General features: G+C 45.5%; 1 protein-coding gene and 1 long non-coding RNA gene across 8 annotated transcripts; one reads left to right on the top strand and one right to left on the bottom strand.

The window, feature by feature from the left end:
• Positions 1 to 14079: 14079 nt before the first annotated feature.
• On the bottom strand, positions 14080 to 19963 carry LOC114843209 (uncharacterized). 7 transcript variants are annotated; one of them, XR_008692864.1, is made up of 7 exons: positions 19843 to 19963; positions 17745 to 18022; positions 16620 to 16702; positions 15833 to 15948; positions 15327 to 15423; positions 14656 to 14858; positions 14080 to 14535 (listed from the first exon to the last, which is right to left on the bottom strand). It is a non-coding gene; the product is annotated as an uncharacterized LOC114843209 (long non-coding RNA). The 7 variants fall into 7 exon arrangements; XR_008692861.1 differs by lacking the exon at positions 19843 to 19963 and having other exon boundaries at positions 17745 to 19702; XR_008692863.1 differs by lacking the exon at positions 19843 to 19963 and having other exon boundaries at positions 15833 to 15870; positions 17745 to 19702.
• Positions 19964 to 20001: 38 nt separating this feature from the next.
• id4 (inhibitor of DNA binding 4) lies at positions 20002 to 23197 on the top strand. The gene is made up of 3 exons (XM_029129547.3): positions 20002 to 20595; positions 20986 to 21051; positions 21824 to 23197. The coding sequence occupies exons 1-2, from the start codon at positions 20221 to 20223 to the stop codon at positions 21031 to 21033; spliced, it is 423 nt and encodes a 140-aa protein (XP_028985380.1). The 5' UTR covers positions 20002 to 20220; the 3' UTR covers positions 21034 to 21051; positions 21824 to 23197.
• The last annotated feature ends 1202 nt before the right edge of the window (positions 23198 to 24399 follow it).

The raw sequence follows: 24399 nt of genomic DNA, 5'->3' as shown, positions 1-24399 counted from the left end.
TCCTCGTCCTTCCTGGGTTCCGGCTCTGCTGCTTTTCCTCAGTGAATCTTTTGCTTTGCAGTAGGTGAACCTACGGTCTTTAAGGGTCTCTCCTGCATCTCCTTTGCCCTTTTTATGTATTGCTTTGCTTTGCATCATTGCTCTTGATAGAGTAGTGAGCGTCCGTGACCAGTATCTCTCCCTGTGATTGTTGTTTTTGTCTTTCTCATTTCTCTAGACTCTGAAACTGTAACTTCCAGCTGTGACTCTGGGCTTCTTCCTGTTTCCTTTTTACCGAGCACAGTTTCTCAGGAATGCGGTGAGGGAAAATTCAGCAAATTGGAACAAATGTCCATTTGAACTCGAGAACGTGCTGATTGGATTTCCAGTCCCTCTGGGATTTGTCGCTTTTACAGTCGCAACAATAAACACAAATTCAGCCAGCTCCTGTTAATTCTTTCCACCAATGGCTGCAGTCTGTGCCGGACGGCATCAAAGCTGTAAAAGATAAACCTTCCAAGAACAAGACGATCAGTTCAGCAAATTCCTTTGAAATTCTACAGACCAATGACCAGTATTTTGAATTATAATGGACTCCTAATTGTGTATGTGAATATAAATATATTGAACCATCAAGCCTCTTAATAAGATTCATGAGGGCGGGTCTTAGCGCCATCATGGGACGTAATTAAAGGGGTTATTAAATGTTTGCTGTCATTTGTGAGGGGAGGGTGTTCATAAAATGCCAAAGCGACACACATCCCTGCATTTTTTACAGCAGTCACGTGCACGACTTGTGTATCTGCTCAGTCTGAATGTGTTCAGACTCACACACACACACACACACACACACACACACACACACACACACACACACACACACACACACACACACACACACACACACACACACACGTATAAACATGGCAGCACTGCAAGAGGGATCTAATAAAAATAAAATGACAGCATTTAGCCACATGTCATGATTTTTATTGGGTAATTTTGAATAATTACCAGGGCTTATAAAGCTCTGGGGTTATTATTAAATATATATCTATTAAATCATCATCTTGCTTTATTAAGGGGTCTATTGTCCTTTGTTCCCAAACAGTCAGAGCTGTCATTCATCTGAAATGTGTCAGAAAGACTCAGATGATGTCTAGATGGAGGAAATAAGGCTAATTTAAAAAGGATTAATGCTGTTATTCAGTATTTAGTATTATTGTTGCTGTTATGAAATAGCTTAAAGAGGTTTATTAATACATCCTTAATGAGTATGCATGTGTGGCGCCAGAACCAGAAGTCAATATTACAATATTACATTTATTACATTTTCTCCCTCTCCTCTCATCCTTCACCCCTTTTGATACCATGCACCCAAATGGATGTTGCCGTTTATGACAGAGGCTCCAAAATGGCAGCTTGTTTAATACGTGGAGACACAAAGATGTCTGCGATATTTGGATCGTAGCTTCCTGACTCCTGCTAAACTGCTTTAGCCAGTAATATGATTTACATTAAAACAAGCACCATATAATCAGAAAGTCAGTGACTGATAAAAACATGTCATTATAGCTGACGTTCTGGCGCCACAAAGCATGAAGTTAAAAGGGCTGAAGACAACACCTGGTCCAAGACGCTGAGGTAAAAACGGGTGGAGACAAATGACACTTTTATTATCTGTCCATAATAGAACCAGCCATCAATCCCCATCTGAAGTCAAGTTTTTTATTGTAACGTGTGTGTGTGTGTGTGTGTGTGTGTGTGTGTGTGTGTGTGTGTGTGTGTGTGTGTGTGTGTGTGTGTGTGTGTGTGTGTGTGTGTGTGTGTGCGTGTGTATCTGTGTGTTGGTAAGAAGAATGCAATTAACTTGCCAGTGCATCTCTGGAGAGATGGCAGCACTTTGCCTTTCTTTACAAACATAAATTAAAAGGATCCAGCCCGAGGCGCAGCGAGACTCTGACGGCCTCCACAGCCTTCCCATAATGCAACGGGGGGTAGTGGACCAGCAGTGCTGCCAAACATGAATATGATATTTGCATGTATTCGTTTGCAAACGCTCTTGCTCTTCTTTTCAAAGCAACAAAAACTCCAATGTGTCTGTTTAATATTAGCTTTACAGTATAATCAGTACCATCTGCTGTCATTTTACGTGACGTACACGCCTACTGTTAAAACCACAGATTGTGTTTTTGGAAACCTCCACCCATGACTTCTGAGATGATGTGGTGCAAGTGTTCACTTTGTGCCATCCAGAGGCAATTAATGGAGGAGAAACGTCCTCAGCGACAGCGAGTTGAGTCTCATTAACTCCAGTACACAGTGTTTCTGGAGCTCTGCTATTTGTCTGTGCGTTCAGCCTGGTCTAAACAATATGCTGTCTCCTTCACGAGCAGGAGCGCGACAAGCTGTTCACGAGCTCTGGAGGGAACAGTGCGGCGGCTCCGTGCAGGGTTGTGCGGCTACGCCGGCCTCCACTGCAGCGGGTCCACAGCCTGCAGCCACTCGCTGCTGCCGCCGCTGACCTGCACAGTCAACACACTCACATCTACACGGAGATCCGCTCCAGCTGCTGGAGTTCACTGTAGCTGCCTTTGTGATTGGATCACTGATTAGCTTTACACAAAAGTCAGTTCAATGAAAATGGATTCACTTATAAACCGGCCACTTGACTAAGCACCTGTTCAGTCTGATCTCCAATAACAGCAGCAATGCTGCATTAATCCTTCATGCACACCTTTTATTACTGGGCCACTGGTTGGTACAGTTGTTCCACATGACATTATATTGTGTTGACCGCTATAAATAAAATGAAAGAGGAAGTGACATAAAGCTGCGTAATGCACTAAATGAGTCTTACAATAGGCTGTTATGTAGTAGCTCATGGAAGCTGGTGGTTGGAACAGAGTATGGTGCAGCAACAACACACAATATGAGCAGGTGGGCACAGCTGTGTGTGCAAAACAAAAGGTCCGTTTATGGCATTTACACCGCATTTACACCCAGGACTGGATGCAGGGAGACTCTCAACAGCGTGATACGAGCGGAGAATTTGTTTTTCTTGTGTTTCTTATGCTGCACATTTACCTCACGCTTAAGAACTTTGCCAATTTGAATTTAGCTGTTTGAATAAAATAATATGTTCAATGTTTTGGATAAACGTCTCTCGTAAAACTTCATCACAAAATCCTCCTGCAATTTGCTCAACTGACTCTTTAACTTCAGTCAGACTCCAAATGAGATTATGTTGTTGTCACGGAAAGCACGTCAACAAAATCTGTGCTGCAAAAAATACTGACATTGTTGCCAGGGCTCTTATCGCGTTGTTATCACACAGCGGATGTTTGATTATGAAAAGAAATACCTCCAGTGACAAAAGGCGCCGTCATCCAGTTCACTGTGTGTCTGTGTGCAGACGATGTGCCGGCTCCAAAAAACAGAGAGAGTATCAAAATTACCCAATCATCGAGGAATAAATTTTGGCAGCAGTACACACCGTGAGCATGGATGAGACTAATTTACTAAACATACCCTCCAGTCTCATAATTACATGTAATTTTACCGGCATAATTAACTAATTTAATTACTACTCCTCAAGAGCATCAATTATTGATATTACAGAGCTTTCAGATGGCAGCAGAGCTCTCGATGTGGCATGCATTCAGAGGGTGGTAAACACATGCTGGCTCTCCAAGAGTTTTGGCCAGATTCCTGCTAGTGTGTGTGTGTGTGTGTGTGTGTGTGTGTGTGTGTGTGTGTGTGTGTGTGTGTGTGTGTGTGTGTGTGTGTGTGTGTGTGTGTGTGTGCGTGTGTTTGTGTGCAGATCAGAGAGAGCGCAGCCTTTCCTCCTTCGCGCGTTCCACTGCAGCTTCGTCTCGACCCCATGAGGAATTTGAGAAGTGCACCAATGAAGTTCTCTGCCCTCCGATGGCTGGATGGCGGCCCAGACGTCTGATCCTTCAGGCTACTGGAAAATAATAAAGGCTCAGGACGTAGAGAAACAGCTCTTTTAAGTAGGCCTCATTTTAGAGATCACAGACCGCGTTACAGAGTCATTTCTTTCTAGAAAGCGTCTCGTCTTTCATACTGTAAAGTAGACGCTGTTATTTACCCTCAGCCAGAAACAACAACAGTGGCCAAGTCAGACTCGTGCCTTTGAGCCAAGCGCATTGGGCACTGTCTCTTTTTTGAACATGTCGGTGAACTGATTTAGCCTCTGCATGTAAAGTGAGTCCAGGTGTGGATGTTGTCCAAGCACAGAGGGTTATTGGCACATTGTCATTTCTTGGCACATCCTCATCTGAGTGACATCATCAGGGCCGAGGATTAAACGGCTAAAGCAGGTCTGAACATCTGCTTTCTGCTGAGACCACGGAGCAAAAGCTGAATAATCTTTTGTGTTTGTGTAGTGTCGCCTCTGCTCCTTGGGTCCACGGAGAGGGGACTCCTGTTGCATGTGTGGCCGTGCGTTTCCAGACGCATTATATCCATTAGCAGCCAACAAAGCTGCAGCGCTGTAACAGCCAGACTCCTGAAGAACCCTGACCTCCACACCTGAAGGTTGGAGGAGTGAAAGGAGTGAAAGCTCATACTTAACAACATCATAAGCTTGTGTCCTTCAGCTATGAAAGGTCTGATAGCAGTTCTTACCTCCTCCTGCTGCAAACAATCAAACTGAAATCCCCGCTGAATAAACAAAGTACTTTCCTTTTATTCATCACAGACTCTGCTTGCTGCTAAATCCACCAACATTTTTCTTCCTTCTGTAAAACTCATTATTTTTACATATTTTTGGTGAAAAACAAAACCAACATGTTTAAAATAAATGACTTTCTGCTTCACACCAAACACAGTTAGGAAGCATTTACATGCAAACAGGCGCCTCAGGCTTTGTATACGGTCCAGTGTTGTTATTATTGTCATGTTGCAGTTCGCTCACGGCCGTTTACACCTCTTCAAATGACTTCTGGCTTTATTTGATGACAGGGAAACGTGGGAGAGCGTTATTACTCCAGTCAAAACCTAAAATAAACAATACAACACAAATATAAAACATGAAATACATTCTACATTACTTCATTGTTGTTGGACCCAGTTTATAGTTTATATTATTATTAAAGTAACATGACTGGACTGTAATGGTTTTACTGAGGGTTTGTCCTACAACACATCAGCAGACTGACAGTGTACACTGTAAATTCATAGACCTGACGTCCTCTATTCCTCATACTGTACTTACAACTGAGCACATTTTAAAACAAAAACCATTAATTCAGCGTGTATTAACATTTTAAATTATAATAGAATTTGAGTGTGTCAACATTATCAATTTGTTTTTGTTTATTGTCCAACTCACTTTTTCTTACTAATTTCAAAATAAGGTTTAAAAAACATTAAAAATTAAACTAAATTGGCTTCAATTATTTGTGGCATATCTTGCTCCTAAAAGTGAACTGTGATTATTGCAATTATTGTTGTTAAATAACCCCTTTACTGAATGATCATACAGTCTCCAGTCACCAATTAGATTATCAGCAGCATCTAGTATATATATTTTAAATAGTTAACAATTATTATTGATTTTTTATGCTGTTTAAATTTATGTAATAAATACATTTAAATAAAAGAATAGGTAATAGGTCAGGATTCCAATGTACAGTATGTGGCAAAATTAAACAATTAATAATGTGTGGATAATACAGGTTTTAATACAGGTTTTATTACAACCTGTGGGGAATCTTCACCTGCAAAGTGACTTACAGTAACGTACAGACAGCTCAGTAGCACATGATGACAATAATGTTAAAAAGTGACTGCAGAGAAGTCTGACAGTGTCAAAGCAATTCAACTTTGTCCCAAGTGAAATGGCCGGTCTGTGCTCGATGTGGTGAGGGGAGGCCCGCTGAGCACCAGGGGTGAAAATGAAGTGTTGGAGATCATGATAGCAGGAGAGAGAGAGAAAGGACACACACGCACACACACACACACACACACACACACACACACACACACACACACACACACACACACACACACAGAAGTGTCATTTGCGCTACACGTCTCTTCACATGCGCATGTGAGTGAACACATGAGAATCTACTGTATGTACACACTTTGTGTGTGGTGACATATGTGTTTGTGCAATCACATATGACTTTGTGTGTGTGTGTGTGTGTGTGTGTGTGTGTGTGTGTGTGTGTGTGTGTGTGTGCCCCGATGCTACCCTCTAATTATATTCATAACAGCAATCTGAATGTGCAGGGCTCATGATGAATGTGCCACCCATGTGTGACTTGCTCCTAATAGGATTCTGGGACACGCCAGCAGTCGACAACAGTGGCCCAGAGTGGTAGACAATACCCAGCGCCACGGTGTCACACACACGCTCTCGTACGACACAAACACACCAAACACAGGCAGTGAGACAAACAGAGAATAATGTAATAAAGTTCACACCACCGCGTCGCCCTGCGTTCTTTCCCCTCTGCCTTTCTCAGCCACTTTTCATCCTTCTCTCCCTAGAAATTTGCTAATGGCGCCTTCAGTGAGAAGTTTCCTGCACATGCGTGACATTTCGGAGCAATCGTGCAAAATAGTGTAATGGTTTCATGACAAAATCATGTGTGACAGCTTTTAAATGATGGTGTCACTTTGACGAAAGCAAACCAGAAATAACCTTCGTGCTTTGACAGTTGAGGGCATGGTGTGTAAGTAGTGAACAGCCACATAGAGGCAGAGCAGCTGTGCCGCTCCACGCTCCATAGCAGCTCTTTGTCGAGCCACTCCCACACTCTAACTGGGCCGCAGACGTGTTGATCCACTAACGTGGTCACTACTGTGGACGCTGCCACGGGATTTCGAGTGTGAGATATGATAATTATGCATATTTTGGTCTGATATTTGTTGTCAGTGACCCAGATGCCATCAGGATGATATGATTATGTCTCTGAAGACTTTCACTACTGTAGAGTAGCTACAGCACACATGCAAATGTTTTTTAATCCCAACTGGAAGTCATTTGCTCCCTTACATTGGTGGACAAATGTGTTGCAGTCGACGATAACTAGAACTGTCCAGGGCTCATGATCAGCGTCCGGCTCCGTCACAAGCTGCACACAGTTAATTTCTAAGATGCTCTGATACTTGAAGGAATGGAAGACTTTTATTCATTCCTCCTGGACACAAAAGCAAAAACTGTGACGGCTTTGCATGAATTCTAACCAGCGACTGAGTGCAGTCACCGAAGCAAAGGGTGAAAGGTGAAATATGAGTGTTTGTTGCTGTGTAGCGTTATATGTTATATCTGAAAGAATGAATGATAAATGCTTCATAGCCAGTGCATATTACCATAAGAAAGAGCTATGTGGTCTCTACCTATCAGAATCAATTAAGAGACGGCATCCATTCAGGTACACTGGGATGGGATCTGAGACCTTGGGTGGATGTATGGGATAAGACATATAGTCAAAGGCCTTTCCTCTGGGACATCATTACCATAGTAACACACCCCTCCACATTCATCTGTCAAGGTGTCGGCCTGGTTGTTTTCTCGCCTCTCCATCAGATGGAGGCTTAATCTCAAAGCAGTGAGCTGCAGCGTATACACTGTACACACACACACACACACACACACACACACACACACACACACACACACACACACACACACACACACACACACACACACACACACACACACACACACACACTTTGGCAGGGTAGTGGACAGCCTATCAGGCCCCCACATCCCTCCAGCAGGCCCCTTAACATGGCTCTGATGAGCTGTGGCATTGATAGACCATCTGTAACTGTGTCACGTTGGATTACAGTGAGTGGGAGACGGCACAAAAGGGTGAGGGAGAGGAGAGGAGCAGGGAGGGAGGAGGAGCGGGGAGGTGCGAGGAAGAGAAGGGGATCAAACCCTCTCCTCCTCCACGAGAGACTCTCTGTGTTTCTCATAGAGACAGGTCCTTGTCCTGGAAGAAAAGGCTTAATCCCTAAAACCCACATTTTGTCACCTCCCTCCTCTCCGTCTCCCTCCCTCCTTGTTGTTTGCTCCTTCCCGCGCCTTTGCCTGCTCTCTGCTGCTGAGGGACAGCGGCGTCTCAGCTGTAGGCTTTGTGCTCCTCCTGGGAACCTGCCTGGGAGATTGATCTGCGCAACGTGAGCAGCGCAAAGGCCTGGGGGTTTACGTGCCACGGAGGCGGCGGTGTATCCAGACGTATCCGTCGCCGGAGCCGCCATGTCTTGTTGCATCACAGCCAAATGGACAGATGACGGGAAGGCGACGGGGTGCAAATGGGGGAGGAGAAAAGCGCACAAAATGAAATACATGAAATATATGTCACACGCTGTTTGCTAAAAATACCTCCAGGATTTAGACACACCCATGTTGGCATTAGCCAGCTCATTTGTCTGTATCACAGTTCCCCGAAAGTCAACCTGTGCAAAGCTAACATGCACCAGAGCGGTCTAACAACTTCACACAGACAGCCGGGCTGAAAAAAGGACTATTACATGGAGACCTCCAGCAGAACCAGGCTGAGGGGGGGGCGGCCGTCAGCCTCCACAGGCTGCGATGAGGGGACAGGGGTGGGAAACATACGTCTTATCACACGGGCTCAACCACATGCAACAGCAACAAGAAGACCTACGTTGACACGTGTGTGGAGGAACCTGAAGATTGAAGTTCACAAACCCATGACACACTGGGGACGACCCCACAGAAAACCCTCCGATAAAGTGCTGAAATGCAGGTGTTCCTCTTAAAGTCTACTCAGATACGGGTCTGAATACTTTCAGAAGAGATTGGATTTTAATATCAAAACATTTTTGAGGAAGTTCTAAATACATTTCTACCCGTGTCTTTAGTAGTTACAGAATGTGACTGATTGGCTTAGATGTTCGTTTTTCTCTGTATAAAACTGAATCTGCCTCACAACGACGAGTCAGACGTGCCGGGGTTGAATGCTGGATGCTGCTGTGTTAGCAGCCCACACACAATGAGAATCCTCTGCCGACGCCTCTTAGCCTCCGTGATAGATGACATTCATTTTTCTCTGTTTCTGCCACACACACACACACACACACACACACACACACACACACACACACACACACACACACACACACACACACACACACACACACACACACACACACACACACACACACTCCCTCTACCCCCTGGTGTTGGGCCCTCAGCATCAGTGTGATTGAGTCTCCGGCTGCTCTGTGTGCTGATGTATCTAAGAATCCTATTTTGCTCTTCCATTGTGTAAGTGGAGATAGAGGCCCATCACTGAGTGCGCAAGGTCACCAAATACATCAGCACAAAGAGCTCTATCTTCCACTCTCTGTCCCTTAGTGAAAGTGTGTGCACTCTCTATCTATCTATCTCCAAGCCCCCATCGTTCTCTCGCTCTCCACACACACACACACACACACACACACACACACACACACACACACACACACACACACACACACACACACACACACACACACACACACACACACACACACACACTACAGTCAATCTCTCATATTCATTGACTCCACCATCCATGAACAGACAGCTCCTTGAATGCCCTGACCTCAAATACGCTGAAACAGCCTCGCTGAATGCTAAATACCAGGCCTCTCAATCTGGACTCAGTGACTCAGCTTTTAGGATCTGGAGAGTGCACAGACGTAATCTAATTGGATCAGGTTCGAGAAGGTGAATGACAGGAGTTGGAATGAAAAAACATAAGGTCTTGGACTTTGCAGTTATTATGGCTATTCTATTCTATTCTATTCTACTAATGAAGTAACACGACACTCACTTTACAGCTGTGTGAGCAGCAGCATTAAACTGCAGTCCTAGTGATTTGAATTACAACATTTCCAACAAAGCCACAAGTTTTAATGTGTTAAATCAAGCATAGCAGTCATCATCATAATCGCCCGATGCTCCGTGATGTCTACATCATTACCACACAGCATATATCGTTATCATTAATGATCTGCAAAGGTAAACTCTGCTCCGCCACTTGGACGACTTTGACGCACTGCAAAGGCTGCGGCGTTCAATCTAATGCACTCCTCCAGTCTTCTTCTAAATATACCCAGCATCTTTAAGGGATGTGTTTTCTATCCATCATAGGGGAGATTGCTCCCAGTATAGAAATCCCAAGTGAAAAAAATCACAGCTGGCCTGGATCCTGAAGCAGACAAAGTACAGTATGTGGGCCAGCGGCAAAGTGCAAGCGCTAGTGTGACATAGAGGGAATAAAACTAAACGCATAATAAATTCTTCTGTTACCTACAGAGTCAAACACTCAAAGAAAGACCTACTGTAACATGTCTGCTGCTGTAGGTGCAATTTTTTTGTGTTGTTGTTGTTGTTGTTGAAATCCGCAGAGACAGTATGTGGATGTACAGGGGGCACACTGGGGCACTGATAGGGTGCGTGTGTGTGTGTGTGTGCGTGTGTGTGTGTGTGTGTGTGTGTGTGTGTGTGTGTGTGTGTGTGTGTGTGTGTGTGTGTGTGTGTGTGTGTGGCTGTATTGTAGCATTCTACATAAATATTGTGCGTTCTCAAGCATCCTCCAGAGTCTGCTGCTGCTGCTGCTGCTGCTGCTGCTGCTGCTGCTGCTGCTGCTGCTGCTGGAAGTGAATAATGCATTATGGAGATGCCGGCAAGATAGAGCTTTATTATAGTACGAGCTGAAACTGTTTGGCAGGAGGAAAATGCTGTTTGTACTTGTTTATGGGCCATCTTTTTTTGTGTTGATACATATTTAATCATTTGTGTTATCCCCTTTCCCCAAAGTAACGAAGTAAAACACACACAGACACACAAGAACTCACAAAACTAGCACACGTCAATAATGGAGAGCACTGATCAGAATCGAAGCCTTTTCTTTTGTGTATCTGGCATTTGGGTTTTTCTTTCAGAGCGTTTTGTGCTCACGTTGGTGTTTCCATGGTGATATAAATCATTTTCCTTCCACTTAACAATGGATCAAATGGAGCTAAAAACAGAATCAAAACAGCTTGTGGATACAGCACATGCTGTGTCTTTCTTAAATTACAAAAAAAACAGAGACAAACGGGAGGAAGAAATCTGCTGTTTTACTCTGATAGTGCAAATGTTCTTAGATACTTTTAAAGTGGTACGTTAAAGAATTAAATCAAAGTATGTCATGTCCTAAGAAAATAAGATGTAAGAAGTAAAAATAAATTATTGCTGATTTAATTTCAGATGGTATTTGATCAAATTCTTTCAAATTCTTAAATTCTACTCCTACACACACACACACACACACACACACACACACACACACACACACACACACACACACACACACACACACATACACAGAAATGATCATTTAAAGCACTAGTTGCAACATGGGAGCCCAAGACAAAAAGGCCTCTGGCCTGTTTCAGAGGCTTTTTGCAGAGGAATAAATGATAATTTCTCTGCATAGAAAATATGGAGGAATCTGAGGGTCCCTTCATTTTTAAATACTACCCGGGATTGTTTTGGTCAACCTCCATTAAAAAAACGGTGAAGCTTACCGTTAAAGTCATCAGAAACAAAAAAAACTGTACAAATGTTTCTGACAAATGCAGCTGATGAGCTCTCTCTCTCTCTCTCTCTCCCTCTCTCTCTCTCACACACACACACACACACACACACACACACACACACACACACACACACACACACACACACACACACACACACACACACACACACACACACACACACACACTTTCTCTCTCTCGCTCTGTACTTATGATGTGAAGGCCCTTTCATCTGGTAAACAAATGTCTGAGATCTAAAGGCTTTCCCATAGTTGTTATGCTAACCTTGGAGAGCGAAGCCACTCCATTAGCATTTGAAGGAGCTAAATATTAGCTAAGAAAGAGAGTGCTCCCATTTAAAGGCATGAGAAAAGGTCTGGTGCCTTTCGTACCTAACCATCTGTGCTGGCTCGTCTCCCTGCACTGCAAACATGACTTCAGAAGCCGCCTGGAGCTCAGGGTAGAAACGCCGCCTCTGAAAATAAGCTGTTCTTACTCCACGATGCAGGCAATTGTCCAGGTTCCTGTGTGATAGTGTGTGTCTGCTTTGCAAATTAGTGTGTGTGTGCTGGGATATAAACACAGGGCAGGAAATCGTGTGTGTGTGTGTGTGTGTGTGTGTGTGTGTGTGTGTGTGTGTGTGTGTGTGTGTGTGTGTGTGTGTGTGTGTGTGTGTGTGTGTGTGCGCGCGTTGCTGCACAACCTTCAAAGCTCATCAGGCTTCAACATTTCAATTCCAGCCACACCTTTCTCGCGCCCGAGGAAGCAGATTGTATAAAGTGTTTAGCATCTACACAGCAAAGATTTCAATTTCACAGTAAAATACTGTTTGAGAATATTATATTATTATTGGAATTCAGGCCTGCAGCGTGCAAATCCTGAACAGTGTAGGTTATATTCCATCCAGCCCTGCCTCCCCCTCCAGCTCGCTTCCTGTTGATAAATTAGTGCTTCATTGCATCACAACAAGATAATTACAATTGGTATATTTATGGCAGTGTGGCTGCACAGGAACATCATTTAGAGGAGCTGCATCCGTGCACCCTGTGTTCATATTCCTATTCCTAATTCCATTTAAAGTTTAGTTGCATAGGAATCAAACTCTTAGTAGACAGTGTTGCCTTGAATGACAGGAGGTTCATTTTCTGATCAATATTGTTAACTGATCACAGCAGGTTGCCTCTGCTTCTGTCTGTAGTTATCAGGAAAAATGGGAAATGCAGTCCTCTTCAACTTAATATGAACAAACAGCCAAACTCACTCAAAGTGTGCTCTTTTCCTTTCGTTGCTTTCAGCATTGTAGTAGAACTGGACGATCATGGTCAGGTGATCTGCTGCTATGACGTGACGCTAGTGCAGTAATTAGCTACTGCATCACATTCTTTGCCTGATTTCGATGTGGCCGACGCCTTCTGTGCCAGCGAGGCAGAGGCTAATGTCATGGATGGGACCACACTGGGCAACCTGCACCGGCCCCTGAGCTGCTGCTGCACTGGAGGGCACACCTGTTACACTTTCCCAGGGGTGTGGAGGTGGAGAGGGCTCAAACACCCTGGAGCACAGAAAACACACACACTGTTCACACAAGTAAAGCTCTAACAGTGCCTCACATGGCACACACACCACGCGCGCGAGCACACACACATGCGCGCGCACGCACGCACTCACACACACACACGCACGCACGCAGACACACACACACACACACACGCACACGCAGACACACAAACACCACACACACGCAATCACACACACGCACGCACGCAGACACACGCACGAAGAATTTTTAGGTTGATGTGAGTCAGTTTGTCAGTTTGTGTGTATTTGTGTAAATAAATTGGTTGATTTCAGTTTCTTAAACAGACGTGTTACTGGATGTAGCGACTACTCAAACCTTTGAGTTTAGTCCTCACTGAGAACGGGGAGTCCTCCCCGTTCTCCGATAACGGTAAAACCAATACGACCTCCTGTCCTTCAGTGCACTGAATAACTTCCCCTAAATCACCTCTCATGTCAACTGTGATTGACTCCACCCTATGTCACCCAGCGCTACCAGACAGACGCTAAAATAATATTACTAATCAATGTAACACAAGAATCCAACGGTTCGACAAGAGGGTTGTATTGGCTCCTACATTCCATTTGAATGGAATAAACCCTGATCTTGGTTTCTGGTGAGCCTTGTGGTACAAAGTGGCCTCATAGCAGGACGTTGTGTAGCTACGCTGGAGCAGCTCGCCTGCGCAGCACTAATCCTGGAGTCTTGTTTTCATCTTTGTGCCTGGTCGCTTTCCATTTGTTCTGTTTGTATTTCATTTTGGCTGTCAAACTATAAGCGCCCCCCCCCCCCCCCCCCCCCCCCCCAACACACACACACACACACACACTCACACACTCATCTATGGTGTGCGTGTCTAGTGTCTGAACCGTCGCCTGCTCCGTGTTGCTTGGAGACGTGCTAGCGCTCAACTGGCGCATCTGGAACATTTGCACGCTGAAACTGATCGTTTAACAAAACCAGGCTATTGGATCCGTTCATTTTATTGCTTGGAAGTTGATGCTGCTTATTAACTCATAAACATTGCTTCATTTTATTCTAATAAATACGGCGATAGGTTGGAATCAGTAATCTTCACATTATGTGTGAGCATGTGCCGGTTTCCTGATGAGCAGATTCGAGCTCCAGCCGAGCTGCTGAAACCACACTCGATTTGCATTTGATCTATTTCAGCATTACAGAAGTTTGCGTAGCATTTGGCTGACGGTTTAAAGGTATGCAAAGAAGACGGAAAGACACACCATGAGAGAATTAAAAAAGGGGAAATAAAAATGATGAGACGCCGGCTTGCTCTCAACGTGCTTCTGTGCATTCTGTCTTCCCCAGTCTCCTTCTAATTCTTCGCACCCTCTCTTCTCTGGACGTCCCGTGTGCGGCCTGCAGTCGGATCATAGTGATGCCGCCCTTGCAGGCGTCCGGGGCTGAAAAAATACAAGGAGCAGATGGTGGTCTTTGTCATTCCCTCCTCTGTTCAGTGTCCTGGCAAGCCTCACTGTCGCTCTCTCTCTCTCCCTCTCTCCCTCTCTCTCTCTCTCACTCACCGCGCCACAGCAGCATTGCGGGCATCTGAATAGACCCCAACCTCTGCAATGCAAGCAGCCTCACAGGTACGGACCTCCCCAACCAGATGGCGAGATTATTTGCAGCAATTAATTCTTTGAGAGAATCAGCGAGGACACGTTTGCAGGAGAGATTTGGGGGGCGTCGGGTTGAATGAGCTGAATGGCATTCCTCCGTGAAGTCCCTTAAAGAAAAAAAAAAACATTCAGCGGGGCAGGGGAGGGTGGGAGATTCCAGGAGGAGCGGTGAGAGAATTCATCCAGGCAAGAAAAGCGCGCGTCAAGTATGAGACTGGCTATGGGAACTTTTCTTAGTGAAAAGGGGCCAAGGGTCTACGTGGGAATTTCTGCATTCCAGAGTGAAAACAAAAATCCTGGGATCGACAAAAATGGTGACGCTTTAAGAATATGGACACAAATATTACAAATTAATTTAAAAATGTGCAGTTTTCTATGTAAACTTATTAGCCATCCAGATAAATCAATTGACATATCAATCGATGTATCCGTCAGCCGGCGCCTTTTCAAGTCCAACCGCATCAGAGGCTCTAATGACCCTTCAGGTCACAGGGTCGAATCCCTTGTTGACTCTGACACTGGGACAGAAGCAATATGTCCACATGCTAAACTGGAAATTGTTAAGTTAAACTTACTTGTTCTTGTGAATTAACCACTTCCACTGTCTGATGGAAGAGTTGAATTTAAAGAGTTACAGAGGGTTGCATCAGGAAAGACATGTGGCACCAAGATCTGCCAAACAGAGATGAAGAAAATAGAATTCAGGAGGTGCAGATTTGCTCTGATGCTTCCAACAAACAATGCAGCCTTTTCTTATTTATTGAGTGGATGAAGAAAAATTTCCCAGTTGAAAATTTCCCCATTGTAGGACAAATAAAGGTCTATCTTATCTTAAGAAGCTGTGGTAAAGTCATGGAAACACCCTGTGAATGTCCACACGTTCAATTCCTTTACTCACTGCTTTTAGCCTTTCTCCTCATTGTCAACTTGGTTATTGTTTGTTGGAGGAACACAGACATGAACCTGTTTTGACTGACATCAGTCGCAGGCTCTGTTTCATTTGTCACCAGAATCACCACAGTTCTTTGTGTGGTCATTCAGCATGTGATGCCCGTCATCCTAAGAGTGTAATTTGTCTTACCTCAGCATTTGAGCGTCCAGCTGTTCAGGTGCTCAGATCTGGGGAAGAGTTGCACAAATAATATATTTGAGAGGCCGGACAGAAGAGACGCGGGCTTGTGATGGGACAGGTAGCAGCTGTAGAGAATGAACAAAGGTGCACCTGTCACTCACACACACACAGACAGACCAACACAAAGAGTGGCACACACACACACACACACACACACACACACACACACACACACACACACACACACACACACACACACACACACACACACACACACACACACACACGCGCCTACATGTTGATGGGTCTCTCCATAGTTTGGAGTACAAACAGGCCAGGGCCAAACTGAGCGAGCATCCAAAACACCGGGTCAGGAGTGTTTGATGTGACCACGCTGGGAAAAGGGGGAAGTGAAAGTTGCAGCTGCAGGAATTATGAAAAGCCCGGCGCTCACACGCACTCCAATAAACTGCTTGTGACCTAAATGAGTGTGGCCGCGAACACGGCTCCCAATTTTAGAGCAGTTCACATGAGAATAGATCGTGGCTGCTGAAGGCAAACCCCACAGGTGGACTGGCACATCCATGAATTATCTTAAGTAGAGTAGAGCAGCGCTCACTCGTGTCCTTTGCCGAGCGGAACGTCCTAGCTCTGGGTTGTCTCCCAGGTTGTGTGTGTTTGCAGGTCTTCGCATATGCGTGTGTGTGTGTGTGTGTGTGTGTGTGTGTGTGTGTGTGTGTGTGTGTGTGTGTGTGTGTGTGTGGATGGTTACTTAGGTTGCACAGTGTAAACACACCTGTGTAAATGACACAGACAGAGCTGTTGTGTTTAGCTGGGCGTTCGTCGGGGGAATAAGGCATGTTGTGCAAACTGTGTCACCTGGAGAGAACAAAACACAACAGAGAAGAAGTGTGACACCACCCATCACAAGCGTAAACTCCAGCTGATGCAGGCGCGTCTGAGTTTGGCCGCTGCCAACGGTTTCACCTGCAGCTTACAGCTACTAAACACTGTGCATGCAAATGTTCGACTCTGACAGATTAATGATACAGGAGCGTGTCACCAGCGATCCCAACCCTGGCACACGGACAAACCCGTCCACCTGTTGGAGGCCGTTCTCTCACCCAGGGGCTGTTTCGCTCACACAGCACAGCCAGCGGAGTCCTGCTGGTCAGGAGGAGCTGAACATGAGCCCTCAGCACACAGATGATTCCAGCGCTGGACGGGGGTCATAAGGTCAGGGCCCAAACCAGGAAGTCCATCCATTGTCGACCCGGATCAAGAGTTGAGGAGTTCAAGACGGTGGATAAAATGTGAGACATTGGTTCTAGTAACATCTCTGTCTAAAGCGAAACAGGCCTGTCACATTGGACCCAACCTTCAGAATAAAACATGTTTGATGCTATGACATCCTCCGTCAGGTTTATTTTACAGCCTTAAACTGCTTGTTCAACGTTGAAACATTATAAGTTGGTTCAATCCCCCAACTGATATAAAAACCAGCAGGCTGAGAAAACATGTGGTTCTGGAAAGCATGACAGCGATGCGGCTTGAAATGTGGTGGTGCCGTGTGCTTGTTTAATCTTTGTAATATTATTTCCTGTGTTACCTCACACCCCTACAGCTGCATAGAACATGTAGGTGTGTGGGCTGGGATGAAAAATATTAACCTAACCTTCTTAGCCAAAGGAAATAAATATTATTTCTATCATCTAACCAGATTCCTTCATGCCTGCAGTTCCAATGCTCCTGTTGCATGAAATGTCATCTCCTCATTTTTTGATTCATGTATCGTGCTGTACTATATATATAGTGTGTGTGCGTGTGTGTGTGTGTGTGTGTGTGTGTGTGTGCGTGTGTGTGTGTGTGTGTGTGTGTGTGTGTGTGTGTGTGTGTGTGTGTGTGTGCGTGCACTCCTCACCAAGGAGACCTTTTTCTTGCACAGATGCAGCTTTCATGCAATTTCCACTTGCGTACAGTGGTTGCAGCACTGCTGCTGTAAACAATCTGAGTTTAGGCCTCATGTGCACAGCTGCTTTCCTGAGCTGAACACATGCGGTGCTGTCAGAAGATGCAGACTGGTTCCATAACTCCTCTGGTCTGCTGTGAAGCGACAACAAACATACAGGTTCACCCATCGGCCCCACCTAACGAGTCTCTGGTTACTGTGCCCTGGTCCCCAGTCAGCTCTGCTACAGCCTTCAGGGAAGAAGAAGAGCCACGATTAGACACAAGATGCAGCGGAAGAAGAGGAGGCAAACCTGCACAATGGTTCCTTCTTTGTTCTACGAAATCTATTCCTAAACGTTAAAGTTGTGGTCAATTGGCTCATCACTGACTAAGTACTGGGTTAGAGACAGGCTGTTGTAACGGTCAAGGTGAGTCATCTGCAGCTGGTCCTACAGTTTATGAACCCAGGAGAAGATAAAAAGCAGAGGACACAAGATGAAGCACAAAAGCTCCACCGAAGACACCCAACTTTTAATTTAACTAACATTGTTGATTTTAGCTTTATAGTAACAGGTTCTGAAAATTAAAATTTAAACCTCAGGCTCATAACTAACTGAGTGACAGCTTTAGTTCAGCAGACTGTCAGCTTTGTGTTTCCAGCTTTGTCATCATAGTTGAAGCCTGGGTCGCTGTGTAGAATGGGTTCTGAAGGACAGAAGCTAAAGTGGCCGTTGTTTTCCTCTCAGGCCTCTTCTGTCACCTGCTCGTCCTGCGAGAGTTCACACACCGTGTCGCCGGTGGAAGCCTATCAAAGATTCATACCACTGACCTCTTTGAAGTGGCCCCTAACCTAACATTGTTGACCACATTACTGAGCAGAACAGTCACGACCCATGGCAACAGAAAACAGACAGTGAAAGGGGGAAAATTCCCCCATTTAAAGCAACTTAAGCCTTTCAATGTTCATGACTGTGGTGGTTCCCATAAAGTTTGGGACATTAACCCTCCAAACAGGCCCTGAAGTGGGTGTCATCCCTGTTAGACGCAGACCTCAGGGCCTCATATGCATCCTGGCTGGAAAACACTCAGGATTGTGGCTGAACTGATATCTAGAGTGGCTTCGGCGTTGTCTTGGCAACATGCCTGAAAGGAAAGAAAAAGGGAAAGCAAGAAAGAAAAGAAGAAAGAAGAAATGAAAGAAAGAAAGGAGGAAGAGTTGGTGTGAATGAATGAGCCCTCGATGTGTGGCGCCAGGCAGTCTGCCCGGTGGGGTGGCACAATATGTGGCTAAGAGGGAGGGAGCGCAGCGGCAATGCGGCCGGAGAGCAGAGGAATGTACGCGACACAAAAACACACAGCCGGAGGAAGGAATGACAAGAGGCTCCGCCAGGCTGGCCGGTCCCCACATCTGCAGCACTGCACTCAGCGCTGGAGCGATGGAAATGTTTGCCCCATGAAGTCATTGTGTTAGTGTGTGTGTTAGAATATGATTTAGTCAGTCAGAGGTTGATGGGAATTATTTGTTCCCTGTGACACAATGTTGCTTATGAAGTAATAGTAATAAATCTGATGTAAAACAAATCAAATGTCAAGCGTCAAATCAAAGTGCAGCAATTTTAATGACACAATATTAAAGATGTAAGAATGAAGTGTTTACTGAAGTGGACCCACATCAAACAAGACATATAGTGTGTTATTAATGTAACGTCCTCAATTAATGATGATGATAATTCATAATTAGAGCATCACACTCCTTGCTCAGTTTTACTTGTGTTATCTGCGTTTCTGTCTAGGTGACGTGAGGTCGTTTTTGTTTTCATTCAACAAGGTGCTTTCACTCAGGCTCGAGAATCAATACGAGCGAGGATGCGCGCAATTACGCACCAGTGACCGGGAGACGAAAGACGCAAAGTGACGCTAATATACGATATACGAAAGCCTGCGACCGACTCAAACACAAAACGAATATCTAATGCTCCAGTTTTCCTGTTATTCTCACACACTGAAACACACGTTCTCCCTCTCTCTCTCTCCCACACACACACACACACACACACACACCAGCCCACCGCAGCGCAGCACAGAGACACGCCTTTTTCTCGGCTCCGTCGTCGGGTCGGTGGGCAGCGGGTGCCGGTGATTGACCAGCTTCTCTCCATGATCCGTCAGCCCGCTGGCTTGGCGCCTCCCCTCTCCTCTATAAATGTAGGAAACCTATTCATTCCCTTCCCACCGAGGCTGCTGAAGTGCGAAGGACTGCGAGGCTCCGCGGGATGCGTTGACAGAGTCGTATCCAACCTTTCGCTTCATTCTCTGGCTCATTCGAAGCTCTTTTTTATCATCGTCGTGTTTCCATCGCACGCGCCGCAATCGCCCCTTTCCTCTCGCTACCGGCGGCGTAATTGGCTGATTTTCCCCGCTTCGCTCCGATCCGTTGGTTCTCAAAGATGAAGGCTGTTACTCCAGTCCGCCCCCAGGACTCCTCCTCCGGCGGCAGCCAGCTCTCCGCGCACTGTCTGTCGAAGCAGAGCCTCAGCATCGCCCGGTGCAGGATGGAGGAGGAGGACGCGTTCTGCCTGCAGTACGACATGAACGACTGCTACAGCCGCCTCAAGCGCCTGGTGCCCACCATCCCGCAGGATAAGAAAGTCAGCAAAGTGGAGATCCTCCAGCACGTCATAGACTACATCCTGGACCTGCAGCTGGCCCTGGAGACGCACCCTTCCCTCTACAAGCAGCAGCCCCAGCGGAGCGGCTCGTGCCCCCCGGCCTCCAACCCCAGCAGGACGCCGCTCACGGTGCTCAACGTCGACCACCACCAGGTGAGCTGCGGGCGGAGGAGACGCCGTGCGCGTGCGCGTGCACCTGCTGCGCGAGTCTGTGCCAGACGGGCGGACAATGCGTGTCATGCCCGTTATGTGTCATTGTCCCTTTCGACGGGAGCGGACGAGTGCGGAGAAAAGCGCAGTAGCTGCTGTGGAAATCACTCGCGAGACCCGTTTGTTGTGGGCTAAATTGTGCACTTGATTGCAGGCTTTCTGATTTGCATGATAATGGCCGTGCGTGTCAGAGGCCCACCTTCAGCCCGCAGCCCACTCCACTGTGCACAATGGGAGCAATTTGTTATTCAGGGGCCTGTAGGAAAATTAATATCGCGAGGTGAGCCTTTATTTGCTGTTTTCTCATCTTCTGTTGCTCTTTCTTTCTTGCAGAGGACGTCTATAGTAAAAAAGCCGGAGGACTCGATTTTATGCCGCTGAGACTCAAGCACTGCATTGGTAAGCTGAAGGCACCTTTGGTATTCATTTCAGTGTTTTTTATTTATATAAAATGTGTTAGAGGGTTGGTTATGGAGCAGCACAGAACCTAACGCTAAGTGTGTGTCCTGCTCCCTGATATGAGGTGGACACTGACAGCGAGTGGCGCGAGGCCGGAGATGTCAGGGAAATAATAATTGAGGAACATGAAATTGGCCTCGACCTCAGAGGCAGCTGTGCTTTGCGCAATAACTGTCGCTGGTGTAGCAATGTGGAGAAAGAGAAAGAGAGGGTTAAATGTCCTCACACACGCACACACACACACACACACACACACACACACACACATACACACACACACACACACACACACACACACACACACTGCTTCACGCTGTCATTCTGACATTCACTCGGCTTCATGTCAAACTTACACTAGTGAAACCAAACACACCTGGATACAGTGAAAGTATGTACCTGTTGTGTGTGTGTGTGTGTGTGTGTGTGTGTGTGTGTGTGTGTGCGCGTGCGTGCGTGTGTGCGTGCGTGCGTGCATGCGTGTGTGTCTGTGTGTGCGTGCGTGTGTGCGTGCATGCATGTGTGTGTGTGTGTATGTGTCTTGGCTTCTCCCGCTGTCAGCCTTTTCCCAGCAGCCTGAGGAGCTGCGTGCTTGTTGTTTGACCTGGTTTGTTTTGGGTTGTTGATCAAGCATGGCCTCTATTTTCTTGGTGGCGCCAGTCAGTCTGGAGCGGTGCAGCTCACCCACCCCTGCCTCTATTCATCCCCTCCACAGGTGTGCAGGCTGCTCCGAGCTGCTCCAAAGCCAGCAAACGCTTCGCCAGGGAGCCCAACCGGAGGCACAATCACGAGGGGAATTCAAACTCGCTGGGAGGAAAAGCATTTGTTAATATATATATATATATATTTTTTTTTTTTTGGTTTAGTTGAACGAGGAAGTAGGTGTGTAGACGCCCCACTCCTTCCTCATGTTTAACTTTCTTGCACTTTTTTGCCACTCGAAATGTTCCTAAAAGAGCGAAACCTGGACTCCCCATCGCTGAGAAGCCTCACTGGGAACCTCTCCAGTCAACAGCTATGAAAACCGTTTGCTTGTGAATTGTGCTTAAAGAATAACTAAACGGAACTCCAGTTTAAAGCTTTACTAAACTGCAGAAATCATTGTACCCTGTTATGGACGTCTATTGTTTAAAATAGATGATTTGTGTTGAGCGGGGAACCTACAAAATGTTTGATATTGTAAAGAGGAACCATTCTGATTCGAGACAATTACGACTGTACATAAAGACGCAAATGTTCTATGAAAGTATGTGAACGAAAGACTTATATGCTTAAAACAGACTTATTGTAATTATAAGATATTTTTATTAAAACCTCTTTTTGTCGTTCTGTAAATATTGTGTTTTCACTCTCAAGTCTTGGTTATGCTCTGCCCACGATGTCCCACCTGATCAACCCAGTTAGCTCTTCAGTTCGCAGTGTTCCTTGGAGTAGTTGAATATGTAGCATGTGCGGCTCATGGCAGAGGTTCTGCATGTGCACTGAAGCAGCCGCCTCCCTGTGTAGATACGCGGTGGACTTCAAGCCCACTCGGTTCTTGATTTGTCCCGCTCAGCTTCTCCCTCCGCTGGTTTTCTACTCATTAACTTTAGCGACTGTGACCCGCTGGGACTCATGGGTCACGTCTGCTGTTTGAGCTTTTTTTTTTTTTTTCTAAACGCTGACTTGATTTTGTTAAATTGTTAATAAAATGTGATCTTATAGTTGCAGCACTATCACAGTACACGTTGTAATAACCCTGAAAAAAAAGAAATCACTGCATCCCAATGTTATAACCACATGCAGTGAGAGTTTGTCCATGCGAGGTTAATGATTGACACCAGGAAATGAAACAATGTGAGGTATGAATTGGTGAAACATGTGAACATTAACAGACTCATTGCATTTTCTCAGCTGATCTGCCTGTCGAGAGTCATTGTTAATGTAAAGAACGGCCTTTATTTTTCATGACATCCAACACCGACTTTACCTCACCACCCTCCTGCCAGTGGAAGAGGGCACTTGTACATTACTGTCAGCTGCACTGTTGGACGTGACCTTCACTGACCTGTGAGGAGTTGTCAAAACAATTAAACAAGTGTCAAAACAAGTTTCCTGGAAGAACTGTGTCGTCTCAGCTTTTGTCTCAAGGGGGCACCTTGGTTTGTGGCTTTCAAGGCCGACTTCCGAAACGAGTCCGAAACGAGAGGCGGTCGCGTACATGCGTTCCAAAAGTTCAGCGGAAAAGAAAGTGGAGCTCAGCGACGGTGTGACGTTGCAGACGTCGTCTGTAAACCTGTTCTACAGGCTGCAGCTTCAACGGGGTCACAATAACACGAGCGGCAGCCGAGACAATGAAGCGTCCTTAAGTTTCATTTTAAATGCTCCAAATCTAATTTTTCTGGAAATTCGTCTGAACTGGGCAGTTGCTTTTGTGTCATCTTAACTAAAACACACTGATGTTCCTTCAGACATGTGACGTGGAAAAAACAGAAAGAACACTTTTTCCACTGTTTTCTGAGCTTTGTGGTCACAATTAATGTTGAAACGAGATGTTAGAGCTGAGTGAAGTGTTTTACAGTCAGCCGATACTTTGACCCAGTGATCAGTACAGGTGCATATTCCATTTTGAGAGTTTTCACATTCCTTCTCACAAACACACAGTAAAAATATCCAGGTAGTAAAAACGTGAGAACAAAATAAAAAGTCAAAATTATTTTAAATAAAATGTAATTTTTTATAATGTTTAAAGTTTTGTGCAAAACATCCAAAAAGATTAGTAGAATTTAACTAAGTAAATATTTCTTTTAATTTATTTTTAGGCCAAAAGATTTATTTAATTCATGATTGTTATGCTAATAATTTCTAATTGGTGTTAAATTCCTAAAAAGTGAGGATATTTGTTTACTGTATAAAATTAAAACAACACATATTTCCGTCTTAGCCGTTTCCCACGGAGCGGCAGTTTGTTTTTTTCTGCCTTCGCAGGCGCAGTGACCCATGTTTAGTGCGTCAATGCGGGCTAAAGCGGACGTTTGACACTGACAGGCCCTGTGACAGGAGAGGAGGCAGCATGTGGGCACCACAGACGGCTCCAGGCTCTGGGATGTGAGCAGGCCATGCAGGTGTGTGTGTGTGTGTGTGTGTGTGTGTGTGTGTGTGTGTGTGTGTGTGTGTGTGTGTGTGTGTGTGTGTGTGTGTGTGTGTGTTTATAGTCCACAGGAAGACAGTCTGGCCTCGCTGCCCTCCACAAACGCTGTCCTTGCCATGTGAAATGTGCGTGTGTGCGATAAAAGTTGAAATGGAAAAATG

Source organism: Betta splendens, chromosome 16, assembly GCF_900634795.4.
Source record: "Betta splendens chromosome 16, fBetSpl5.4, whole genome shotgun sequence".
Lineage (NCBI taxonomy): Eukaryota > Metazoa > Chordata > Actinopteri > Anabantiformes > Osphronemidae > Betta > Betta splendens.
This window is presented reverse-complemented; position numbering and strand designations above follow the sequence as displayed.

Excerpts from the sequence above, each read along its gene's own strand:
- id4 (XM_029129547.3), top strand. The coding sequence starts at position 20,221 with ATGAAGGCTGTTACTCCAGTCCGCCCCCAGGACTCCTCCTCCGGCGGC. Across the intron at positions 20,596-20,985 it reads TCAACGTCGACCACCACCAG|AGGACGTCTATAGTAAAAAA; the intron begins GTGAGCTGCGGG and ends TCTTTCTTGCAG.